Genomic DNA, 19,646 nt, shown 5'->3' with positions numbered 1-19,646 from the left:
CAAAAGGTTCCCTGTGACCCCACCACACCTGAAACAAATATATAATATACTTTAAACAAATGTTCCTTTTAGTACAGTTTGGAACACATTTGCTAATATAGAATAATAGATGGGCTTCAGTGTGTTAGAGGAAAATAATTCCATCTTCTGTTCAAGTCTAGTAAAACTTTTTTTTTCTTTTAAATATAAAGTTTAAATCTAAAGAGTATGTACACACGGTAAGCGGCAAACCAGATTAAGCAACACTAAAATCCTGCACAACACAGACAACTTTTTTTGAAAATAAAAACAGCAGTAGCAAACTTTTAATCAGCCAAAAACATGTTTGTTTGTTTTTGTTTTTTTCCAACAAACCATATTCTAACGTTATTGTAAGATGACTGTGAACAAGACATCAATTATGTAACAAGATTAATCAATGATTAACAGTAATTAATATTGAAACATAAAAATAGCTCCAAATTATTCACAAAAAAAACCTAATATTAAGCATAATTTGGATTTCATTAATATTAAATTACTATATCATATATATATGTATATATATATATATATATACACACACACACACACACACACACAACAAATTAATATCCTAAAATATCCCCCATTATATCCTATTAATACACCCCACCCCCCGAAAAAAAACAACAAAAGGCTGGCCCTTGGTGCATCTGTTTTGCTGGCTCTAGAATGCGCTTCGGTTTTAGAAATACGGTCATTTTGAAATCGTCAAAGACATCCTGATTCCTCGCGAGACTTCCCGTAGCAGGGGTGGAGCAAGCAAATCTTAAAACGTTGTGTCTGCCCGCGAGAAGTCACCCTGCACTGCTTTGTATAAAAGAGGGTTAGGCCTGCGCGTGAGATTCTATTAGAACAGGACGACGGAGACGCGCATATCTTCACCCGGGAACAGCATAACACAGCTCAGCATGGAGGACAGCATGGCATCTGAAATGGACATGGGGCCAGTCCGGCCACAGAACTTCTTATTCGGTACGAAACCTACGCTTATACTGCTAAAGGGACCCAGGGCACCGTTGTTTCGGAGAAACAAGAACATAAACGGGTTAAATTGATTATTTATTAATATAGTAAACTAATGCCGGTATGGGAAAAGTGATATTTGGGGTTTATTTAACGAGCGATACGGTTTATTGTTGTAGTGTAGCATCATTTGGCCTTACTGACCCCACGTGGTGCAGCAGTGTAAGCCTTTGCGGACGATATGGTTTGGTTAAAAAAAGTAAAAAAAAAAAAAGTTAAATTATTACTTATGTATTCATTTTTTTGTTATTGGTTTGTGTTTTTCTGTGTTTTTTTTTTTTTTTTTTTTCCCTCGTATGTTAAACACGTGTTATGTACTATAGGAAGATGATGGCGGCCTGTGCGGCGTGTTCACCGTTAGTTGTGAACAAGCTGCAATTAAAAATCACATGGTTGATGTGCGTTATCGGATAAATCACAACTTGCTGTAGGGTACACTGGACATCAGATTTGGAATGACAAATCCAGGCACTTGCTAATATGAATCTATCCGATGTAACTGATTTTTACTAGTACGTTTGTTTGAGATTAGGAACCCTTGTCAGATTCACAGGGATTTGGTGCATCTAGTTAAAACCGGAATCGTCATCACTGCTGTTTCGAGGTGATGATGGTACAGCCAGTTGTAAAGCAAAACGGCTGAGACCACCTTTTTATGCAAGACAGCTTCCAGATATCGAGAGATTGCTAGTTAATTCTGATATAATGGTACATGGAGCTGAATCTCTTGTGCGTTATTCTCCACGCGAGACGCACGTGTTTCCGGTTAATTTCAGATTCCCCGCCACCACCATTTTTTTGGCCTCACGCTCATGTACCAAGTCAGTGGGTACTAGGTACACGTGGGGTTCTCTATACTCTGTAACATACTGCCATGCTGTAGCTGCAGCCATATGTAGAATAACATCCTGAAATTAGTTTTGTAGGCTTGCTGATTTTGGTTGATGTTATCTGATAATGGCCAGAGTTTTCCCCAAATTCTCATTTTTTTCTGACCTTCCTTTTAGCCTGTGAACTGAAGGCTGGAAAAGAATTCAGGTTTAATCCAGATGAAAACGGAAGTGAGCACCAGCTGTCCCTTCGAACAGTAAGTGAATTGATGACGTGCATTCCCTTCTGTTTGCAGATGTAGATATTTCTTGTGAAAGCAACTGTTTTCCCTTCATCCATGCTTTTGGGGGGGATGGACTATTGTAAAGACCAATTGGTGTGTAATTGGGGCTAGAGCCAATTTGATTACACCCAGTGGCCTGCAAAGCACCCTCCAATACATTCTTATCCCTTTGGTCCCCCCCAGTCATCAGCAGGGATGAGCAGTCGGGTTCTGTGACTTTTTTTTTAAATATTTTATTGTAAAAGCCCTAGCTGATGAGTTCTTCCCTGACAGGTATGCGTGGATGGGAGCACGAAAGATGAGCTGCATGTAGTTGAGGTCGAGGGGTTGAACGCAGAAGGTGAACAGATCAAAGCTACGCTGGCAGCGCTGAAACCATCTGTCCATCCCACAGTAAGTGTGCAAATCTAATAGAACTGCTCCAGATTTGTCTTGTTTATCCTTTTATACCTACCTGCAAGAAAACCTCAGCTTGAGGATTTGAATTTGTTCAGTAATCTGTGGTATAGAAACAATAGGCAGTCCTATGAATGTGAAACCACTTTGCTTCAATTGGGCATTTAACAACCTCAAAGTCTCCTGTATTTTAGTTTTGTGGCAAAGTGTTTTGTTTCTTAAATTTAATTACATGTGTGACCTTTTTAAAGTCAATTACATTACTTACTATTTTGCCTATGGACAGTTTTCATAGATTCAGTTCGTGAATTGATTTCATATGCAAAACAAAACCGCTGGGTTCTAGTAAGCTTGCAGTGTGACACTAACCCCCCCCCCTTTTGTTTTTTGTACTATGGTTTTAGGCTGTTTGAGAACAGGTTGTTGCATGTTGAGCGGGCTGTGCTGAGCTCCCTTATGTCTTTGTTTTTGCAGGTCTCTCTTGGTGGCTTCGAGATCACGCCCCCTGTTGTGTTCAGATTGAAAAAAGGCTCGGGTCCCGTCCACATCAGCGGCCAGCATCTTGTTGGTGAGTCATGTGACTCTTTCTTCATATTGCCAGGCCAAGGAGATTAAGTACAGCTGACAAAACATGTGCAATTAAATAAACATCACACACATTGAATCTGGAAGATATGTGATTTGTTACCATCCATATAGTACCATATATTTAACCCTTTGCAGTTAATTTATTCAACTCTTGTCACTCATCAGGCTCAATTTATTTTCACATGTGCTGTTTATTTTACACGCACTATTTAATTTTTCAGAAAGCACTGAATCGCAAAAGGACACCATACTGTATCTCCAGCCAAGCCCTACCCCTTGTTTTGGTGTGTTTTTCACATACTACTTGATAGACGTGCAAATCTTCTCCTGATCACTCGTTTTATCACCAAACTCCTCAATGTGATCCAAGTCTATTACTAACATCTCAAAGCTCTGCAAATGTCCTTAATATTCTTTAAGCGCTGAATGCAGAAGCTTTGTTTGTCTTATCTGTGGTGCATGATGCTGTCAGATATGCCTGTTATTTTGATTTTGTTCGGCTCCTATCTCACACGGCCAGTGAAAAGTGTTCTTTGTTTTTTCCGGAGAGAGACTAGATGTGTGCTTCATGTCTTTTTGATGTCTGACAGTCAGACTTTGGACTGGAAAGGGAGAATTGTAATGCTAGTCTGACATAGGACTGCAAAGAGTTAATCTATGTAGCAGTGTCCTAGATTGTTGTATATCTGAAAACACTGGTTCTCTACAGCTCTAGATAATGACATGTCTTCTGATGAAGAGGATGATGATGAGGAGGAGGAGCTGGAGGATTACAAGACTGGGATTAAGAGGCCAGCAAACTTGCAGGCAGCTAAAATGATTCAGGTGAGAACTGCAAGTTGGCTTCTGGGTGCTTTCCAGCAATTTTGTGGCACTGCATTTTTCAAAGCTCTTGCTGCCTTGCTCTCAACCGACTAACATTGCAGGGTAATATAAACTCTTCAGGCTTAATATTTAATGTCCATCCAGTGTAGATGCAACATCTCATTTGGTACACTGCTGTATTGAATGATTCTGCCAAATTCTGTTGCAGATGGTGGAGTAAAACTTGAAAGGGGGGGGGGGGGGGGGGGGGTTGAGGACAACTGCTTTGCTGCACATTTGTGGACATGCTTGAGATTAGTGAACAAGTTAAATCCAGTTTCACTTTTGAAATTGAGCGACTGGCCCTTTTTTTTTTTTTTTAACCATTTGGCCATGCTTCAGATGATGCATTGTGAAAATGTGTTGCAAATGTGTTATTTTGCTAGCCCTATTGATAAACTCATTGAAAATATATATTGGATGTTTTTCAGAAAAAAATGAAATTGGAGGTGGATGATGATGATGAGGAGGAGGAGGATGATGATGATGATGATGATGGTGACGATGAGTGAGTTTTGGCGCTACTTTGTCATTTACTTTTTTGTTTGCTGCTTCTGAAACCCAAGCAGAGTTATTGAACTTGTGTATAGTGTAGCAGTGGTTGCATGGAGCTCATTTATGTGGCTCATTCTTTGCAGGGATGATGATGATGATGAGGAGGAGGAGGAGGAGACTCCAGTTAAGATTAAGGTAATATTTACTGTACTTGTCACCCCCCCCCCCCCCCCATGTGCCCAGGGATGAATGTTTTCATTTTAGTACAGCAAACTTGATTTTATTAATTCATCCCTGTAAATCGCACAAGTCTTAACCTGTGGCTTGCACCTTCCCTATTCTGAATGCCCACCCACTTCTAGCAAGTTTGAGCATCTATTAATAAATGCTTTGTTTCTCCACAGCCTCCACAGAAAACCCCAACAAAGGCAGCTCCCAAAGAGAATGGCAAACTGTCCAAACCTTCAACACCAGCACAAAAACAGGAATCTAAGGTACAGCCGCCTTGTGATACTCCAGTATTCCCAGATACTGATTTCAAGTGCATACTCGGTGATGTACAAGCAATGCTACCTTCCAGAGTGTGGTGTCATTCAAAAACAAAGTTGTGTTGCTTACTGTCTTGGCATTGCAAAGTGAACACACACTACCTTGAGCCAGGTAATGCTTGAGGTGGAAGTTAATGTAATTGTTCCATGAAGGACTGCTATATAGAGCAGTGGGGTGGCTGAGAGACATTGCAGATTATTGAATTGTCTGCAAACTGGGCAAAAGTCAAATTAAATTGTCAAGCTTACAATTGTTAGCCTGTTGACAAGCTCTTAAGTGTCAGTTTAGGGTGCAACATTCATACTAATTATATTCCACCCCCACCCCCAAAGACACCGGATGGCAAAGGAAAGCAAGGTCCAAAGCCCAAGACCCCAAAGACTCCAAAAGGTCCCATGAGTGTATCGGATATAAAAGAGAAGATGCAGTCTACCTTTAAGGTGAGTTGTAAACAAATTTTTGCAGTTACTGATCTTCAGCTTTTTCATGTAGTAAAATCAACGGCTCACTGAATTGTAACACCAAGTTTGTTTTCCACCCTGTTGTACTGTTGGCTCCATAATATGGTAAACAATGGACTCTTTAGCCAAACTCCTGCACCAGACAGTTTACCTAACCCAATAATTAACGAGGTCTATCCCGATGGACTTTCTCCCATAAGGCCCTGTCGTTGGAAATGCCTCGCATATTAAACCTGCGGTTTCGCTTTGCCCACTAGACTACTGCTGTTGGACTTGTGGGATAAAACTGCAGAACAGGCCAGTTGTGGAGTTGGTTATAGCTTGCTAGAACATAGCTGTTTTGATTTTAATTTGCATACCTGGTGCAGTATAACACTGGTCTTGGTTGTAATAAATTGCTTTTTATTTTAGGGTAACCTTCCAAAAGTTGAAGCCAAATTTGAGAACTTTGTAAAGAACTGCTTCAAAGTGGAGGACCAAAAGGTAAATGTTTTCTTTCAGTAACCTATTTGTTGCACATTTCCTGTTAGGGAATGTAGACTTAACTTTTTTTTTTTTTCTCTTTCCAGACAATTCAGGATCTTTGGAAATGGAGACAGACACTTGTGGAGAAGAAATAATCTCCATTTTAGCGCCTCCTTTTATTTTTCTTCTATTTCTTGGAGGTTTTTTGTCCCCGTCCTGGTCTGAATTCTTGCTACATCTCAATCCGTGCCAAGGCTCCAGGTTCAAGTCTGGATGCCTGTGGGGGAATTTCTATCCTGCCTTTTGCAGTTTTTTAATTGATACAAATGTTTGCTTTTTTTTGAAAGAGCAGAGTCTAGGGCAGCAATCGTTGGGTTATTTTGCAAAAAAAAAAAGCTAAAAATTTAAATAAAAATTGCAAACTAAACCTGTCATGTTTCACTGAGGATTTTCCACCTCCCTTCAATCCTTCCTTTCCAGTAATCTTCAATGCCTAGTCTCCATGGCTCGGTGATATGCCAGTTCCGGCTTGGAGCAATTTTTGTTAATTTCCATCAATGAATCATTGTGGCTTGGGTTAGCTTGTGCCTTGGAAAAAGGTTTCAATGTTTGGTGTAGAACTTGTATAAGTTGGTAAATTAGTACGACCTGCCCTTAACGTTACAAAGAAGCCAATGTTTGACTTGTACGTTCTTTTAGCACATAAAACTGGCATCAAATTGTAGGTAGTTAAACCCTCACGATAAACTTGATCCATCACTGATCTTGTGATTTAAAGAAGTTTCGATCAAACGCTTGCTGCTCATAAATAACAAGATTTAAAAAGTAAAACTAGTGGTGTGAAGTTACTAAAAATCAGATGCAATTTTAAATTCAAATACATTTTTAAACTCTAATGAAATTGGTCAAAATCCAATACAGAAATATAATTTGGAGGTGGAAACAAAAATGACTAAACTATATTGGTGGAAGTATGTTCCCTGTTGTCCATTACACTATTTTAATAGACTTAATATACATATTGTAGCAGAATGCACTGAAGTGTAAGTGGCAAACTATGATTCTTCAACTGACTAAGCAGTATAATTAAAATACCATAAACACAATTTACATTTACCTATTATGTAGTGTGACATTAATGGAATGTTAAAGTGGTTTATTTTTAAAGCAAAATGCAAAAAATACAGCTACTTCAGGAAACTAAGTTGAAGAATGTTTCATAAGTCCTATCCTACATGACAAGCCTGTAGTAGGAAGGTGGCAGTCTAAAGGTTAATACCTCTGGTCTGAATGGGCTTGCATAACCTCAGTGTCTTCCTGGAGCTGTGATGGGTTGGTAGGGAGGTGCGTTTCTTTGCCTGTCCGGCACGCGCCAAAACAGTATGATTTACTGGGCTAGGGACACAGCTGCAGAGCCCTGCCTGCCAACTGTTGAGTAAGCATGCAAGAACGGTGCAAGTTAATTTCTCCCGTTCATCTCATTGCAGTCTTGCTTAACGTTTTGCAGGGAAGCTGGCTGGAGTGAGTTTTACATAGTCTGAAACTGCAACATGTCCAAGCAGAAACTGTTAAGTGTGTTTGCTCAGGGGGCTGTTTCAATCAGTAATCCATATCTGACAAATACTGTCTGCTGTGGTTCCTGAAGTATTCATTTCTTTTGTTCTCGTTTTGCTTAGCCAGTATTGCATGCAGGCTGTCCACCAGAGCTGACCTTGTTTAGTCATATTGTAAGTTTTTATGTCAGTGACTTGATCCTAAGAATGATTTGCTGTATTATGTTTTCTTACCAATATCTTATTGAACTAGTTTACAGAGGAATGAGGATAATACATGCAACAGTGTTAAGTGAGAATGATTTCCAGTAAGTGTTTTGTCCAGGGAAAGCAATGCTATTGTCCAGTAGTGACTTGTGTGAATTTAATTCTGTGAATTTAGTGACTACCTGTTAACTTGCATACAATGAGCCCTAGGTGGTGCTGTAATAACATGCGATAGCTTTTGTAAATCTGCAGTGACAGAATGAACAGGTGGTGCCAAAAGCACTTTTTAAAATCTTTGGAAGTTGTGTGCCCTCCATAATTACTGTTGTAGTAATACAGTACTCCGAGCTGAAATTAGGACACTTTTTTCCATTTAATTGTAGTGTGTATTCATAAACCAAACCCTTGTGAAAATAGCAATGCTTCACATCCTATTGAGCATTGTATGTGATTGTTAGACAGCAACTTGCACATTAGTCTAGTCTGTTTGATTTAGATGGAAATAAGAAATCACTCTTGCTGTAGCAGGCTGTCTCCCAGGTTACTTTTATATATAATCTTGAGGCTGTGTTTCCTGTTTTACTAGATTGTTAATGTTTATTTTTTTAATCAATCAAAGCTAAATCCACAGTCTGTTAAGAGAGGCAGAGAGTGATTGGGCTCTGTATTGCATTATACAAGGCAGACAGGATCCCCTGGTGGAAAGTGGTATGCACAAAGTCCTACGATTCAAGGTCAAGCATACTTCCAAATCTGATCCTCATCCACATTATCTGGTGTTTAACTTTCCCTTTTAACAATTGTTGCAAAATCTGCTCAAATGCTAAAGTAGTATAAACACTTTTAAAATGGAGGTCCCTAGACCCACCTGACATTGTTCTATTATCTCTCAATGGACACCCAAGTTGCATATATGTATGTTCATTGCTCTAAAGTGTGTGTCCCAACAGTCCAAACTCCCATTTGACCTCTGTGGAGGTCTCAGAGGGAGGGTAGCTGCTGCTTGTAACAGTGAGCAATACAACACAAACCAATAAAAATACCATACAGACCTGAAAGCTTGTTTCTTAAATTGGTGAAAATACATGAATCTATGCCTGAATTGCTTACGGAATTAGGGATTATATTAGATGTAGTGTTGTTATATCTTGGTGGTAGAAACACAGAAAATGAACCTGGTCTTGGTATATTTCCTATAGCTTGTAAACGCTATTCTCATCCAGCCTGATCAATAGTGTGCCTCGCTGTGTGGTGTGAGAGGCAGAGTGAAGCGCTGCTTAGTGTCTGGATCAATACACAGACCAGGGAGGAAATGGCAGGCTTCAGAGAGAGCAGGGCATGCCAACCACAGCTCACATTCTCCATCACACGTGTGTGGGTTGCATGTCTGCAACCACAAAATGAGGTCCTCTTCTGCACAACAAAACCTCCCATGTCCTTTGTGAAAGGAAGTGCTATTGGTATGTCCTACTGCTTGATTTAAAAGTTATGCATATATTCCATATGGGCACAAGTGAACTGTGAATGTGGATCTAAAGGCTAGCTTTGATTTAAAAAAAAAAAAAAAAAAAAAAAAAAAAATACACCTAAAATTTTGCATGCATGTTCTAAAGGTTGTGTTTTATTTTGGATCAATACAATGTGTAACCAAACAGTTACGTCCTGGAGGTGAAATCCATGTCTAGGTGTGTGCTCTGAAGTTCTATAAATTACTAATAATTAGTGTATTAAAATGATCGACTGGGGTGTATGTGCATACACTAGTTTGAAACTGCACAGCATTGAGTTTTCAAACAATTGTCCAGCTTCGTGTGAATTGATGCTGTGTTCCTGCTGTATGCTGCTTGGAAATCTGTGTTTATTCTCATATGGTATCATGCACTTTCAGATGGCCCAGTCCGCGCTACAGTAGTACCGTTTGTATTATTTTTAATAATAGTTTCTTTAATGCCAACCTCGCCTATGCTGCTATTAGCAGTTAAACAGCAATTTCTACACCCCAACGCATCTCAGCTGCGTGTTCTGTACAAAGTCATGTCCTGGAGACACCACTACCGATCCTATGCTCGGAAGAAACAAGAGCCTGGAAAAAAGGAAAATAAAAAAGGGTTGCCATTTCGAAGTGTGGCAGGGATGTGTTCATGTCAGTGTTGATTTTGGATTTGTCCCATGCGTACCACCCTCACACTTTTTTTTTTTTTCTGAAATAAATATTAACTGGACAACAATTTCAAAGAAGTAAAAATTGCAGTGTTTCCTGTTTAAGAAGGGGCTAGCATTCGTATTCTCTCTCTCTCTCTCTCTCTCTCTCTCTCTCTCTCTCTCTCTCTCTCTCTCTCTCTCTCTCTCTCTCTCTCTCTCTCAGCTCCCTCCACTGTGTTATTCTGGTCAGTGAGCTGAGCTGCATTGCAGTTTTAAGTCTGTTACCAGTCTTTCCCTAGCGCGTTCAGGTATCAGTCTTTTAAAGGAGGAGAGCGTTCTTTTCAGTTGATAAATACTTTGTTGTGTTATTTAATTGTAGTTACCAGTATTATTTGTAATAATATTATTGTTATTATAACCTTATTGTTTTATTTGATTATGTGTAGTGGGGGATTTCTCCTCAGTTGTAAACAACTTTTTTTTTTTTTTTTTTTTTCCTTTGGCAAGATCACTTCTTTCTCAGCCCTAGTACTGTCTGTCGCTGCTGAGAATGATTCATGTTCGAATCTGAAACTTTTTTTTGGGGGGGGGGGGGGGGGGGGGCGCACCGTGGGGGGGGGGGGCGACCTGAATTTTATAGAAGAAAGAATCTCAGTTTTTGGGAAAAGACAGCTTGCTCGTTTTTGTGACGGAAATACAACATTCAATGTATTATTATTATTATTATTATTATTATTATTATTATTCAACCAAACATGTTCTGATTTGGTGCCCGTGTTTCACATAGTAATATTACCAGGAGACATTAGCGCTACTTCTCTGTTGCAGTTATTTTGGTGGCGGTACTGGTATTTCCAGTGTCATTTACATCTCCCCATCATGAACACCCCTGTACTAGCCGAATCCGTAATGTTGTTTACTGGACAACGCAGGTCATTTGTCCCCTCCATCCCCTCTCTCTCTCAGAAGGAAGACATTTGCTGGAAGCTGTAACATGAGAGAAGATACTTCAAAGAACACAGAGCTGGTAGTGTTAACGACCCAGGAGCTGCTGTACCTTCGCTGTCCTGACTGGCCCAAGGGAGCTGAGGAATCAGCCTTTTTCGAGTGACCTTTCCATCACCGAGACACTAGCCGCCCCTTCCTTCCCGCAACCCCCCTTCCCTTATCTCAGCCCTCCGCCCCTAACATAGTCTAACCGGCTACTTCTCTGACCTCAAGAACCTTTCTTCTGCTGTGACGAGGTCTGCAGTGGGGAGAAAGAGGAAACCATTATCTACGGCCAATAACATTAAAACGAAAAAAAAAACAAAAAAACCCCCACAAAAATCAAGAGGATTAAGCGAAGCAGAGGGGATATCCCGTTATGTCTGAGCTACTGGAGCCCTAACCAAATCGAGCAACCAGCAGACAGCAAGTGCACTTGCTTCTTTTCTGATTCACAGTCTCGTGTTTTGCTGCCCCTGTGCATTGACAGAATAAAACGTTGCGTTGGGAGCCGTTATTTATTGAGAGAGGGAGAGGGAGAGGGAGAGGGAGGAAAAATTGCGTTTGTGTGTTTCCCGTTTTGTCTCTACTGCTGTGCTTTCCCAGAGAGCTGCTTGTGTGGAAGACCGGATTCCGGAGGCTTATTGGGGATATAACCTACCTGTCTACCTATCTGATACCTATTGCTGGAATTCTCTTCACCGCACTGTTGGGACGAGAGAGAGAGAGAGAGGTATAATCACAGGCACATCAGAGGAACACAGAGATAGAGAGAAACTGCTGCTGCTTCTTATTTGGAAGAGTGCTGATGCATCTCAGAGCATCTAATAATTTGTGCAGCAGCGACAGCAACAGCGGTTCTATCGCTGCAAAGTGGATTATACTAGAGTTCCAGTAACCTACTCTGAGTCGGAACCGGCATCTGGTACTGCCCTGGCCCGGATTTTACCTGAACTAGACCTGGAGATAGATTTGATAACAAGTTGTTTAGTTGGGGAGCCGAGGATTACAAGAGATATGCGGTCCCTCCTGTCAGCACTCACTTGCCTGTAAGGATACGCGCTTTACTTATTAATTACCAGCAATTATGCCATGCGTTTGTATGTGTTGTTGGAATATAGATGTAATATATAATTGTACGGGATGCAAAATTAAAGCTTTAGATTAACTTTGATATTATTATTATTATTATTATTATTATTATTATTATTATTATTATTATTATTATTATTATTAACAACAACATTAATAATAATAAGTTTGGGTACTGTGCATATGTATGGATTTATGGACAGTCCAACACTTTGAAAACCGACGGTATGTTTTGAAAAGTTTGACTACTTTACAGGCGGTCAATATACCCCTGCGTGTTTTGTATATAAAGACTGGTGGGCGTGCCGGGGTTCAAATTAGTGTTTGGAATGCGCTCGGTGAGTAACACGGCGTCCTCTCCCTCAGCATGTAGTGTTTGGGTGCTGTTCTGTCAGGGTTGCGTGCCGCCGTGGGGATGAGATGTCAAATGGATCTCTCGCCACTTTCTGGTTTATAAAAATCCCACGGCTCTTGCCAAAAGAAAACATTTGATGTTCTGGCGTTAACCTCACTGGTAAACTTGAATCAGACTGGGGTCAGGGCCTCACTAGAAACGACTGGAAAGAGCTACGGGATAGAAATACAGTACCTGTAAACAAATGCTCTCCGTTCTTGATGAAATTATGTTTATTAAGGGTTTCATATCAATGTGCCACCAAGAAACCAGGTTAGGAGCATTCTCCTTGAGTAGAACCAAACAAGTAATTAAAACAATTCAATGTCTCTTAATCGTTTTAATTTAGTTACAATGTTGAGAAATGTTATCTTTTTAATTTGAAATGAGACCCATCAGTTCTTAACCCAGGCATATATATAATTATAACTGCTGCAAGCTGTAGGGGAGGGAGTAAACAGTACTTTCAGCCAGTTCACAGTATTAGCTTGAGGTGCACTGTTATTTATAATACACTGTATAGCCCTGAAGAAAATGTTTTCATCTAATGTTCAAAGGTTTCCTGGAAGCAGTGTTACAAACACATTATGTGAGACAATAACATCCCAGTTATTGAGTATTTGCTGAGCAGTGTGTTTGAAGCCCACTTTAATGTCATGTTTGTTTTTCTGTTTCCTCAGATGTGTCCAGGGCATGGTGGTGCTGTGCAGTCCACTCCAGATAGGAGATACTCCACCTCCTTTCACTGTCATCTTATCTCCAACCCAATCCAGAGGCTCCCATGCTGGGGGAAATCCTCCAGTTACACAGAAGCAGAGAGATCTGGAGCAGGATCTAAACTCTAAACTGCCCATACAGGTGAGAGTTAGACTGTGGCTTGGTAGGGTTTAAGCTGCCCTCTACGGGTGAGACTTTGCAATACAATCAGGGGCAGTGTATGGCTTCTGTACCCCAAGCTGTGTTGCTGGAAACCATGTCCGGTTTATCCCTTAGATAAACTAAACAGCACATCCACACTGCTGGTGTGTTGGATGATGCAGCAGGTAGGTCCTGATGAATCCAAAACACCACAACGCTCCCTAACATCCAGGCTGTAGTAACAGCAGCCTGTTCAGAATATGCAATGTAATGTTATCACCTGCATTGTGTTTCAATGTATTTCCTACAAATTCATTGATTTGAGATTTTAGAAGTTCCAGTGTAGAGCAGGTGTAGAGGCAACATTGGCTCTTCCTGTCCATTCCCTTGCAAGAGTCTGTTCCAGCCAGTTTGTAAATGATTTAATTAACATAGTAAATGATTTATATAAAACAAAAATAAAGACCTGGCTGGAACAAAGCCTTGCAGTGGAATGAAAGAGCCAATGTTGCCCCTGATGTACTGTGTGAAGTTGAGCAGTATTGATATCAGATGTTTACAGATATTGGTGGAACATACTGAAGGTATCAGAAATAGACTATTTCTGAGGGCTGAAGGGGTTAATGTCGGGTCCGTGGCCCCTAGGCAGCAGTGTTTCCCAGCAGAGCTCTCTATGCTGAAATCCAAACCTCTGGCCCCTCTCTCCCACTATCTGTCTCGCCCTCTTTCTTGCTCTTTCTCTGTCTCTCTCTCTTTCTCTCTCCCACTCCCACTCCCACTCCCACACTCTTGCTCTATGTCTCTCTCTCCCATTCTCTGTCTCTCCCTCCCTCTCTTTTACTCTGTATCTCTATCCTGCTTTTTCCCCCTCTGTCTCTCCCTCCCTCTCTTTCCCTTCCTCTCTCGCACTTGCCGGAGGCTCAGCTCAGACTGTGAGAGCGCCAGCAGGCCGGGGGGCTGGTGAAGCCGCCTTGTGCTGGAGCCGAGATGTTAGCAAGTGCTTTCCAGGCAGGGAGCCAAGGCAGTGGAAACCCGAGTGCAGCCTTCAGGAGATGAAGAGGATCTGGAGATGGCAGGAAGCAGCACAGGCCACTGCAAAACACATTCACAACATGTTTCAATCAGGAGAGGGCTGGGCCATTGTGGACCTTGGACTTTAGACAGAGATTGAAGCCTCTCCAAAGCCTGAATAACAGGCACCTGTTCAAATCCTTCCAGTGTGAAGGTACAGTACCACTTGTAGGGGGCAGTTTAAGCCCTGGCATGATCCAATTTGGTAACCTCCCCCAATTATAAAGGTCTAGTCTCACCTGTAAGGGGCATTTTCAAGTTTAAACATGACCACATATACCTTGGTTGCTATCTGATTAAACTCAATCTACAGTCTCACCTGTAGGGGGCAGTTTAAACCCTACCCAGGTTTTCCCAGTTCCTAAAATGTGGTCCATCTACCATATGCTATGAGGAGCAAGAGAAACACACACACACACACGAATGCACGTAGGGGTGCTTTTCCACCCAGACTCACTGTCGTTGTGTCCCAGCAGGTCCTGGCAGACGAGAACGTGGATTTCCGGATTCACGTGGAGAATCAGACGCGGGCACGGGACAATATGAGCCGGAAACAGCTGCGAGTCTACCAGCTGTACAGCCGCACCAGCGGGAAGCACGTGCAGGTGCTGGACCGCCGGATCAGCGCACGAGGAGAGGATGGAGACAAATATGGTAAGACAGCTTACCGTCAGGGGCTATGTCTCTGTCTCCCAGTGCCTGTACTCATTAACAAAGCTTCTTAATTACAACAAAATAAATCCCTCACTACATAATAAAGTAGGAGCAAATGATTATGAACTAATAATAGCCAATGGTTAGGCTTTTGGGATATTTTGGGGGAACAGTTTGGTGAAAAAATAACTGTGCAAGTAAACTACTTCCCAGTTTCATTGAAACAATAATTAATGGGTGGTAAAATTCTGCAAGGTGAATGTGATAGTCTTAAGTGCATTTAATGTATTCACTGTAACTCTAGAAAGTGCTGGTGCATATAGCGCTCTCTCTGCTCCTTTAAGGGAGCTGTGCAGGATCGTTACATATCTCAACATCGCTGAAACCCTCATTTTACAAACAGGCAATATGCATTCTTGTGCAGAGAAATAACTCATTTTGCTTCATAAGGTCGAATGAAACCTGCTGAATAATGTTACATTAAGATATTGAATTACATACCCCTTTGTAGTTTTCCATATACCTTACGGAAAACTGACAACAATTTTAAAATGCGACATTTCAAAATCTAACATGAAATACTATACTACTATTATGGCTTCCGGTAAACTTTTACAATATCATATTGTAGTTTCTTTGATTACATGTTAAATAAAAGATCCAAATTATGTTCAAATATTTTTTAAAATTTTCCAAGTCCTAAAATTCTAGGTGATGCAAAACATTTGGCCATAGCTGTATCTTTCAATGTGGCTCTTTACTGTGTATATTTCAAGACAACTGAATTGCACTCCAGTATGGCTTAGGGACAAGCACAGGCATCCACACTGGGAATCAGGGGACTCCTTTAAAAAAAAAAAAAAAAAATGGGATTTAGAACAATTTGGGGTAAACTTACTAATGTTTTTTTTTTCATAAAGTATGGTCTTTGTTGCTCAGTTAAATCATGTTATTATTTTTTGGAACACCTGATGAATAGCAGGGCCTAGCGCAGGGGAAATAATGTGTGAAAGTGTCAGCTACCCATTGCCACGACTGAGGTACAAGGCAATACAAATGTGGGCCACTGTTGTGTATTATAGTGCATGGAGCTTTACCATTACAAGTACAGTCATACAGAGGCAGAAGTACACACAGAAAGCGACACTGCAGGCAAAACAATGTTTGCTCTTTAGCTGAAGCCCAGAGTTAAAAATCCATGACCAGCAATAAATATAACTCCTGATCAATGGGGAACATTGATTTTGTTAAATGCCGTGCTGTTTAGAATGTGGCTTCCTCTCTTGAATAGTAAGTAAGGGAGTGCACAGACCACTAACAGTGTAGCTAGGAGAGGTTCTATCACTGTATCGCAGGACTGGCTGGGGAGAGGCAGATCAAAGGATTAGGAACAAGGGAGGGGGAGGAGAGCAGGGAATCTGAGAGGTAGAGGTAGATGAAGAGCGAGGTAGTGGTAGAAGCGGGAGATGGATAAAAAAGAGAGAGCGGGAGTGAGGCTGAGCATATTGATTTTGTTTGACCTCTGTGCTGTGTGAGGTCGCTGGAACAATCTCTCTCTCTCTCTCTCTCTCTCTCTCTCTCTCTCTCTCTCTCTCTCTCTCTCTCACTGATTCTCTTTTTGTCTCTCTGGAACAAGGGACCCAGTCAGAAAAAGAGGAGGGTTTCATAGGGACACCCTGCCTCACATCAGCTCCTACCAACCAGAGGAGAATTCCCTTCTAGGAATAGGTCTTAGAACAGTCTAATCTTAGAACAGTCCAAAATTCTCTTGTCCAATCAAAGGTCATTCTCTTTAGTTTATTTGGAGACCAGCCTTAACCTGTTCTGAAAGGTCAGTGTTGGAAGCTGAAGACTGTCTGTTTGTCTGTCACAGGATAGACAGGAGCTCAGGAGCTCAAATACCAGTTTGTGTTGCATGTGTTACAGACATGTATACATCATTCCTAGACTTTTACCCCAATCAGTAGTGGTGTTGTGCAACACTAAGAGTAAGTAGCAGGTTCTAAAAACTATGGCATTACACATCCCCACGTGTTGCTGCAACTGTTTAAATAATGTATCTGTAATTTTTCTTTTCATTGTTAACATCCTGATAACTTACTATACTTAGAACTTCAAAGTCTGTTTTAAAGCTGTTTTTACAATGTCCGCTCTAGGATTATTGCCCACATTGTCAAACAGGTAACACAGCAATAACTTTCCATTAGTTGGTACCGAACAGAAGAGCCAGAGCACTTATTGTTATGTTACTTATTTATTTTTAGAATTGCTCTTCCTGCAGTGATTTAGAGGACAGATCTCAAACCACAGTACACAACAGCGGACATTTAGAAAAAAAAAAGCTTTAAAACAGACTTTAAAGTGTAAAACGTTGTCAGGATTTTTACAATGAAAATTTAAAAAGACATGTACGTTATTTAAACACTTGTAGCAACATGTAGGACGTATAACGGTATATTTTCCAGAACCCCGTTACTTACTCTTTAAGGTGGCGCTCTGTCATTGCAGACTGTCCATTCGAGCTGCAGGTAATCTCTCTCTCTCTCTCCTCTTCTCTCTTCACAAGCCCAGCTCGTTGTGGAAACAGACACGTTTGGGAGTCAGGTGCGAATCAAAGGCAAAGCTACGGACTATTACCTCTGCATGAACCGGAGAGGCAAGCTAGTGGGCAAGGTAATGCACATCATCACAACGGGGGGCTGTGGGGTGAAAACAACTCCTCAAGGAGCCGGTAACAGTCCAGGGGCCCTACTCTGTAATGCAAAGGGAGGAATATACAATTATAACAAACAAGAAACTAACCATAACAATGAATGAACAGTTACTTCCTGCAATTACGTTGTTTCTTATTTTATACAATGATGATAACAAATAGTGAAGGCTGTAAGTCCACTACTGCATCACTCTTGTGGTTTAGTAATTTACCAGAACCCCTTGATGGAGTTACAGCCCTGTGTACACTTTCCCTACATTATGTTATATTAAAGTCTCAGAGGCTGTTGGCACTGCCTTTTCAAATGTGCTGGAAAACCATCTAGATTTGTCTGTTAAATCACTGTAGAATCAATATCCTTTCAAGGCATCAGTGTTTGCTCTTTACTAGCAGAGTTTTGAATTTAGAGGGTTTTCGCTAAACACACTTGAGATGAGATTAGGGAGTGTCTTTAAATGCACAGGGTCCAGGCTGTTGTGAGCAGATAAGATGCTAATTCTCCATTACCTTGCATGGCATGAGTCTGACACCACAAACATGGTCAAAGCTCATGTACATGTTATGCCAATACACAGCCATCCAGATAATCATTGACATCTTTATAGTTGAATATCAATTGAACAGAAATGGAAGAAGCATACAATATAATGATGGAAACAGAAACAAGTATCTTTAGCATTAGCATTGTGGTATCTGACTTGGGGGGTTAGCATTCTGTTCCCCAGATTAATTTTTGTTTTAAATTAGGGATTAACCAGATTAACCCAAAAATGTTGCCAAACAAAGTTCACCCATCCCGTTAGTAATGTTATGTAACTATTATAAATGAAGGATTTCTCTAAACCAATTATTAGGATCATTTGTTTTACAAAAAAGTAAAGGTATTTCACTTTTAATAGAGGTGCATTGAATGGAAGCATAACCATCACATTGACATTCTTGTTTATTTAAATCTGAAGTATATTCCTGTTATAATAAATTACTATGTACAGTTGATCCTGTGCACTGGTAACCAATATAGCATAGGGACCATTGAATTTTCCCAGGGTTATTGTGAGACACAGAGTTTCTTTGTCGAGATGCCGTGCTGACTAGAAAAATAATGGGGCTGTGGTACTGCAGTGTGGTACAGTTGAAGTATTATAGGGATATTTCAGGATTTCCCCAGGTCACAGGTTGGGAACCTGTGTCTTATCATTTCAAAGTGTCTTTTGCACATTTTTGCTCAACATGTATCACTTCCTAAGGGATCACAAGAAGACATGCACGCTTATCACCAGGTTGAACAGGACACATTAACTGACAAATAAGTGAATACATTCATGAAATAGCTTCTCCATACTAACCTGTCCTTTGTGTCACTTCCTAACAGGTGAACGACAAGAGCAAAGAGTGTGTATTTGTGGAGAAGGTGTTGGAGAATAACTACACAGCCCTGATGTCAGCCAAATACTCAGGCTGGTATGTTGGCTTCACCAAGAAGGGGCGCCCACGCAAAGGCCCGCGAACCCAGGAGAACCAGCAGGACGTGCACTTCATGAAGCGCTACCCCAAAGGGGTACCTCCAGACCCCCAGAGGCCCTTCCGCTACACCACAGTCAGCAAGCGGACTAAACGCATCCACCCAGCCAGCCCTAGCTAGAGGGACCGGCCACAGAGCAATATTTTTTACAGCAGATCAGCAACAAGAGAAATACATATAAGAAATGGAGAAGACATGTTCTATTTTTGTACTTTGTGGCTGCAGTACTGAGGAGAGCAAGCAATAGAGAAAGAGGGTGGGGGTGGGGGGGTGGGGGGGTCGTAAAGCGAGTATGCAAGTTTATTTCTCTGTCCAGGTGCTCAGCAGAACATAATTGGCTACGACGATGAGCTTAAAATCATCGAGTGGGATTGTTTTTAGTTCTTTTTTTTTTTTTTTTTGGGGGGGGGGGGGGGCAAATGACCCATCTGACAAAGTTGGAAGAGGAGCAGAGAACCCAGGAAGCGTAGCAAA

The 19,646-nt window shown here is 41.0% G+C and overlaps 2 protein-coding genes and 1 non-coding gene across 5 annotated transcripts; all 3 read left to right on the top strand.

Annotated features, from left to right (window-relative positions):
* The first annotated feature begins 786 nt into the window (after nt 1-786).
* LOC121324865 (nucleophosmin-like) lies at nt 787-6,406 on the top strand. The gene is made up of 11 exons (XM_041267073.1): nt 787-996; nt 2,055-2,134; nt 2,435-2,554; nt 3,032-3,125; nt 3,855-3,970; nt 4,441-4,473; nt 4,577-4,699; nt 4,909-4,998; nt 5,386-5,493; nt 5,926-5,997; nt 6,084-6,406. Exons 1-11 carry the CDS (start codon nt 933-935, stop codon nt 6,132-6,134), a joined length of 951 nt encoding a protein of 316 aa, XP_041123007.1. The 5' UTR covers nt 787-932; the 3' UTR covers nt 6,135-6,406.
* On the top strand, nt 5,680-5,813 carry LOC121325073. Its single transcript, XR_005951310.1, has one exon. It is a non-coding gene; the product is annotated as a small nucleolar RNA SNORA18 (small nucleolar RNA).
* A 4,218-nt stretch (nt 6,407-10,624) lies between the features above and the next one.
* Nucleotides 10,625-19,436, top strand: LOC121323920 (fibroblast growth factor 18-like). Of its 3 annotated transcripts, none has more exons than XM_041265254.1 (5): nt 10,625-11,601; nt 13,035-13,212; nt 14,757-14,937; nt 17,504-17,610; nt 19,023-19,436. In XM_041265254.1, exons 2-5 carry the CDS (start codon nt 13,048-13,050, stop codon nt 19,290-19,292), a joined length of 723 nt encoding a protein of 240 aa, XP_041121188.1. In that variant the 5' UTR covers nt 10,625-11,601; nt 13,035-13,047; the 3' UTR covers nt 19,293-19,436. The 3 variants fall into 3 exon arrangements, with proteins under 3 accessions (XP_041121188.1, XP_041121185.1, XP_041121186.1); XM_041265251.1 differs by having other exon boundaries at nt 10,625-11,917; XM_041265252.1 differs by having other exon boundaries at nt 10,627-11,917; nt 14,760-14,937.
* Nucleotides 19,437-19,646: the final 210 nt, after the last annotated feature.

The sequence above is a fragment of the Polyodon spathula genome, chromosome 12 (genome assembly GCF_017654505.1).
Source record: "Polyodon spathula isolate WHYD16114869_AA chromosome 12, ASM1765450v1, whole genome shotgun sequence".
Classification (NCBI taxonomy): Eukaryota; Metazoa; Chordata; class Actinopteri; order Acipenseriformes; family Polyodontidae; genus Polyodon; species Polyodon spathula.
The sequence above is the reverse complement of the archived record's forward strand: the minus strand, read 5'-3'. Positions and strand labels throughout refer to the sequence as shown.

What these genes read in the sequence shown, in the direction of transcription:
- LOC121324865 (XM_041267073.1), top strand. Translation starts at nt 933, where the DNA reads ATGGAGGACAGCATGGCATCTGAAATGGACATGGGGCCAGTCCGGCCA. An exon ending in GCCACAGAACTTCTTATTCG is followed by an intron (nt 997 to 2,054) that starts GTACGAAACCTA and finishes CCTTCCTTTTAG; the next exon opens with CCTGTGAACTGAAGGCTGGA. An exon ending in TGGAGGTGGATGATGATGAT is followed by an intron (nt 4,474 to 4,576) that starts GAGGAGGAGGAG and finishes TGAAACCCAAGC; the next exon opens with AGAGTTATTGAACTTGTGTA.
- LOC121323920 (XM_041265251.1), top strand. Translation starts at nt 11,886, where the DNA reads ATGCGGTCCCTCCTGTCAGCACTCACTTGCCT. An exon ending in CTGTCAGCACTCACTTGCCT is followed by an intron (nt 11,918 to 13,034) that starts GTAAGGATACGC and finishes CTGTTTCCTCAG; the next exon opens with ATGTGTCCAGGGCATGGTGG. An exon ending in ACTCTAAACTGCCCATACAG is followed by an intron (nt 13,213 to 14,756) that starts GTGAGAGTTAGA and finishes GTTGTGTCCCAG; the next exon opens with CAGGTCCTGGCAGACGAGAA.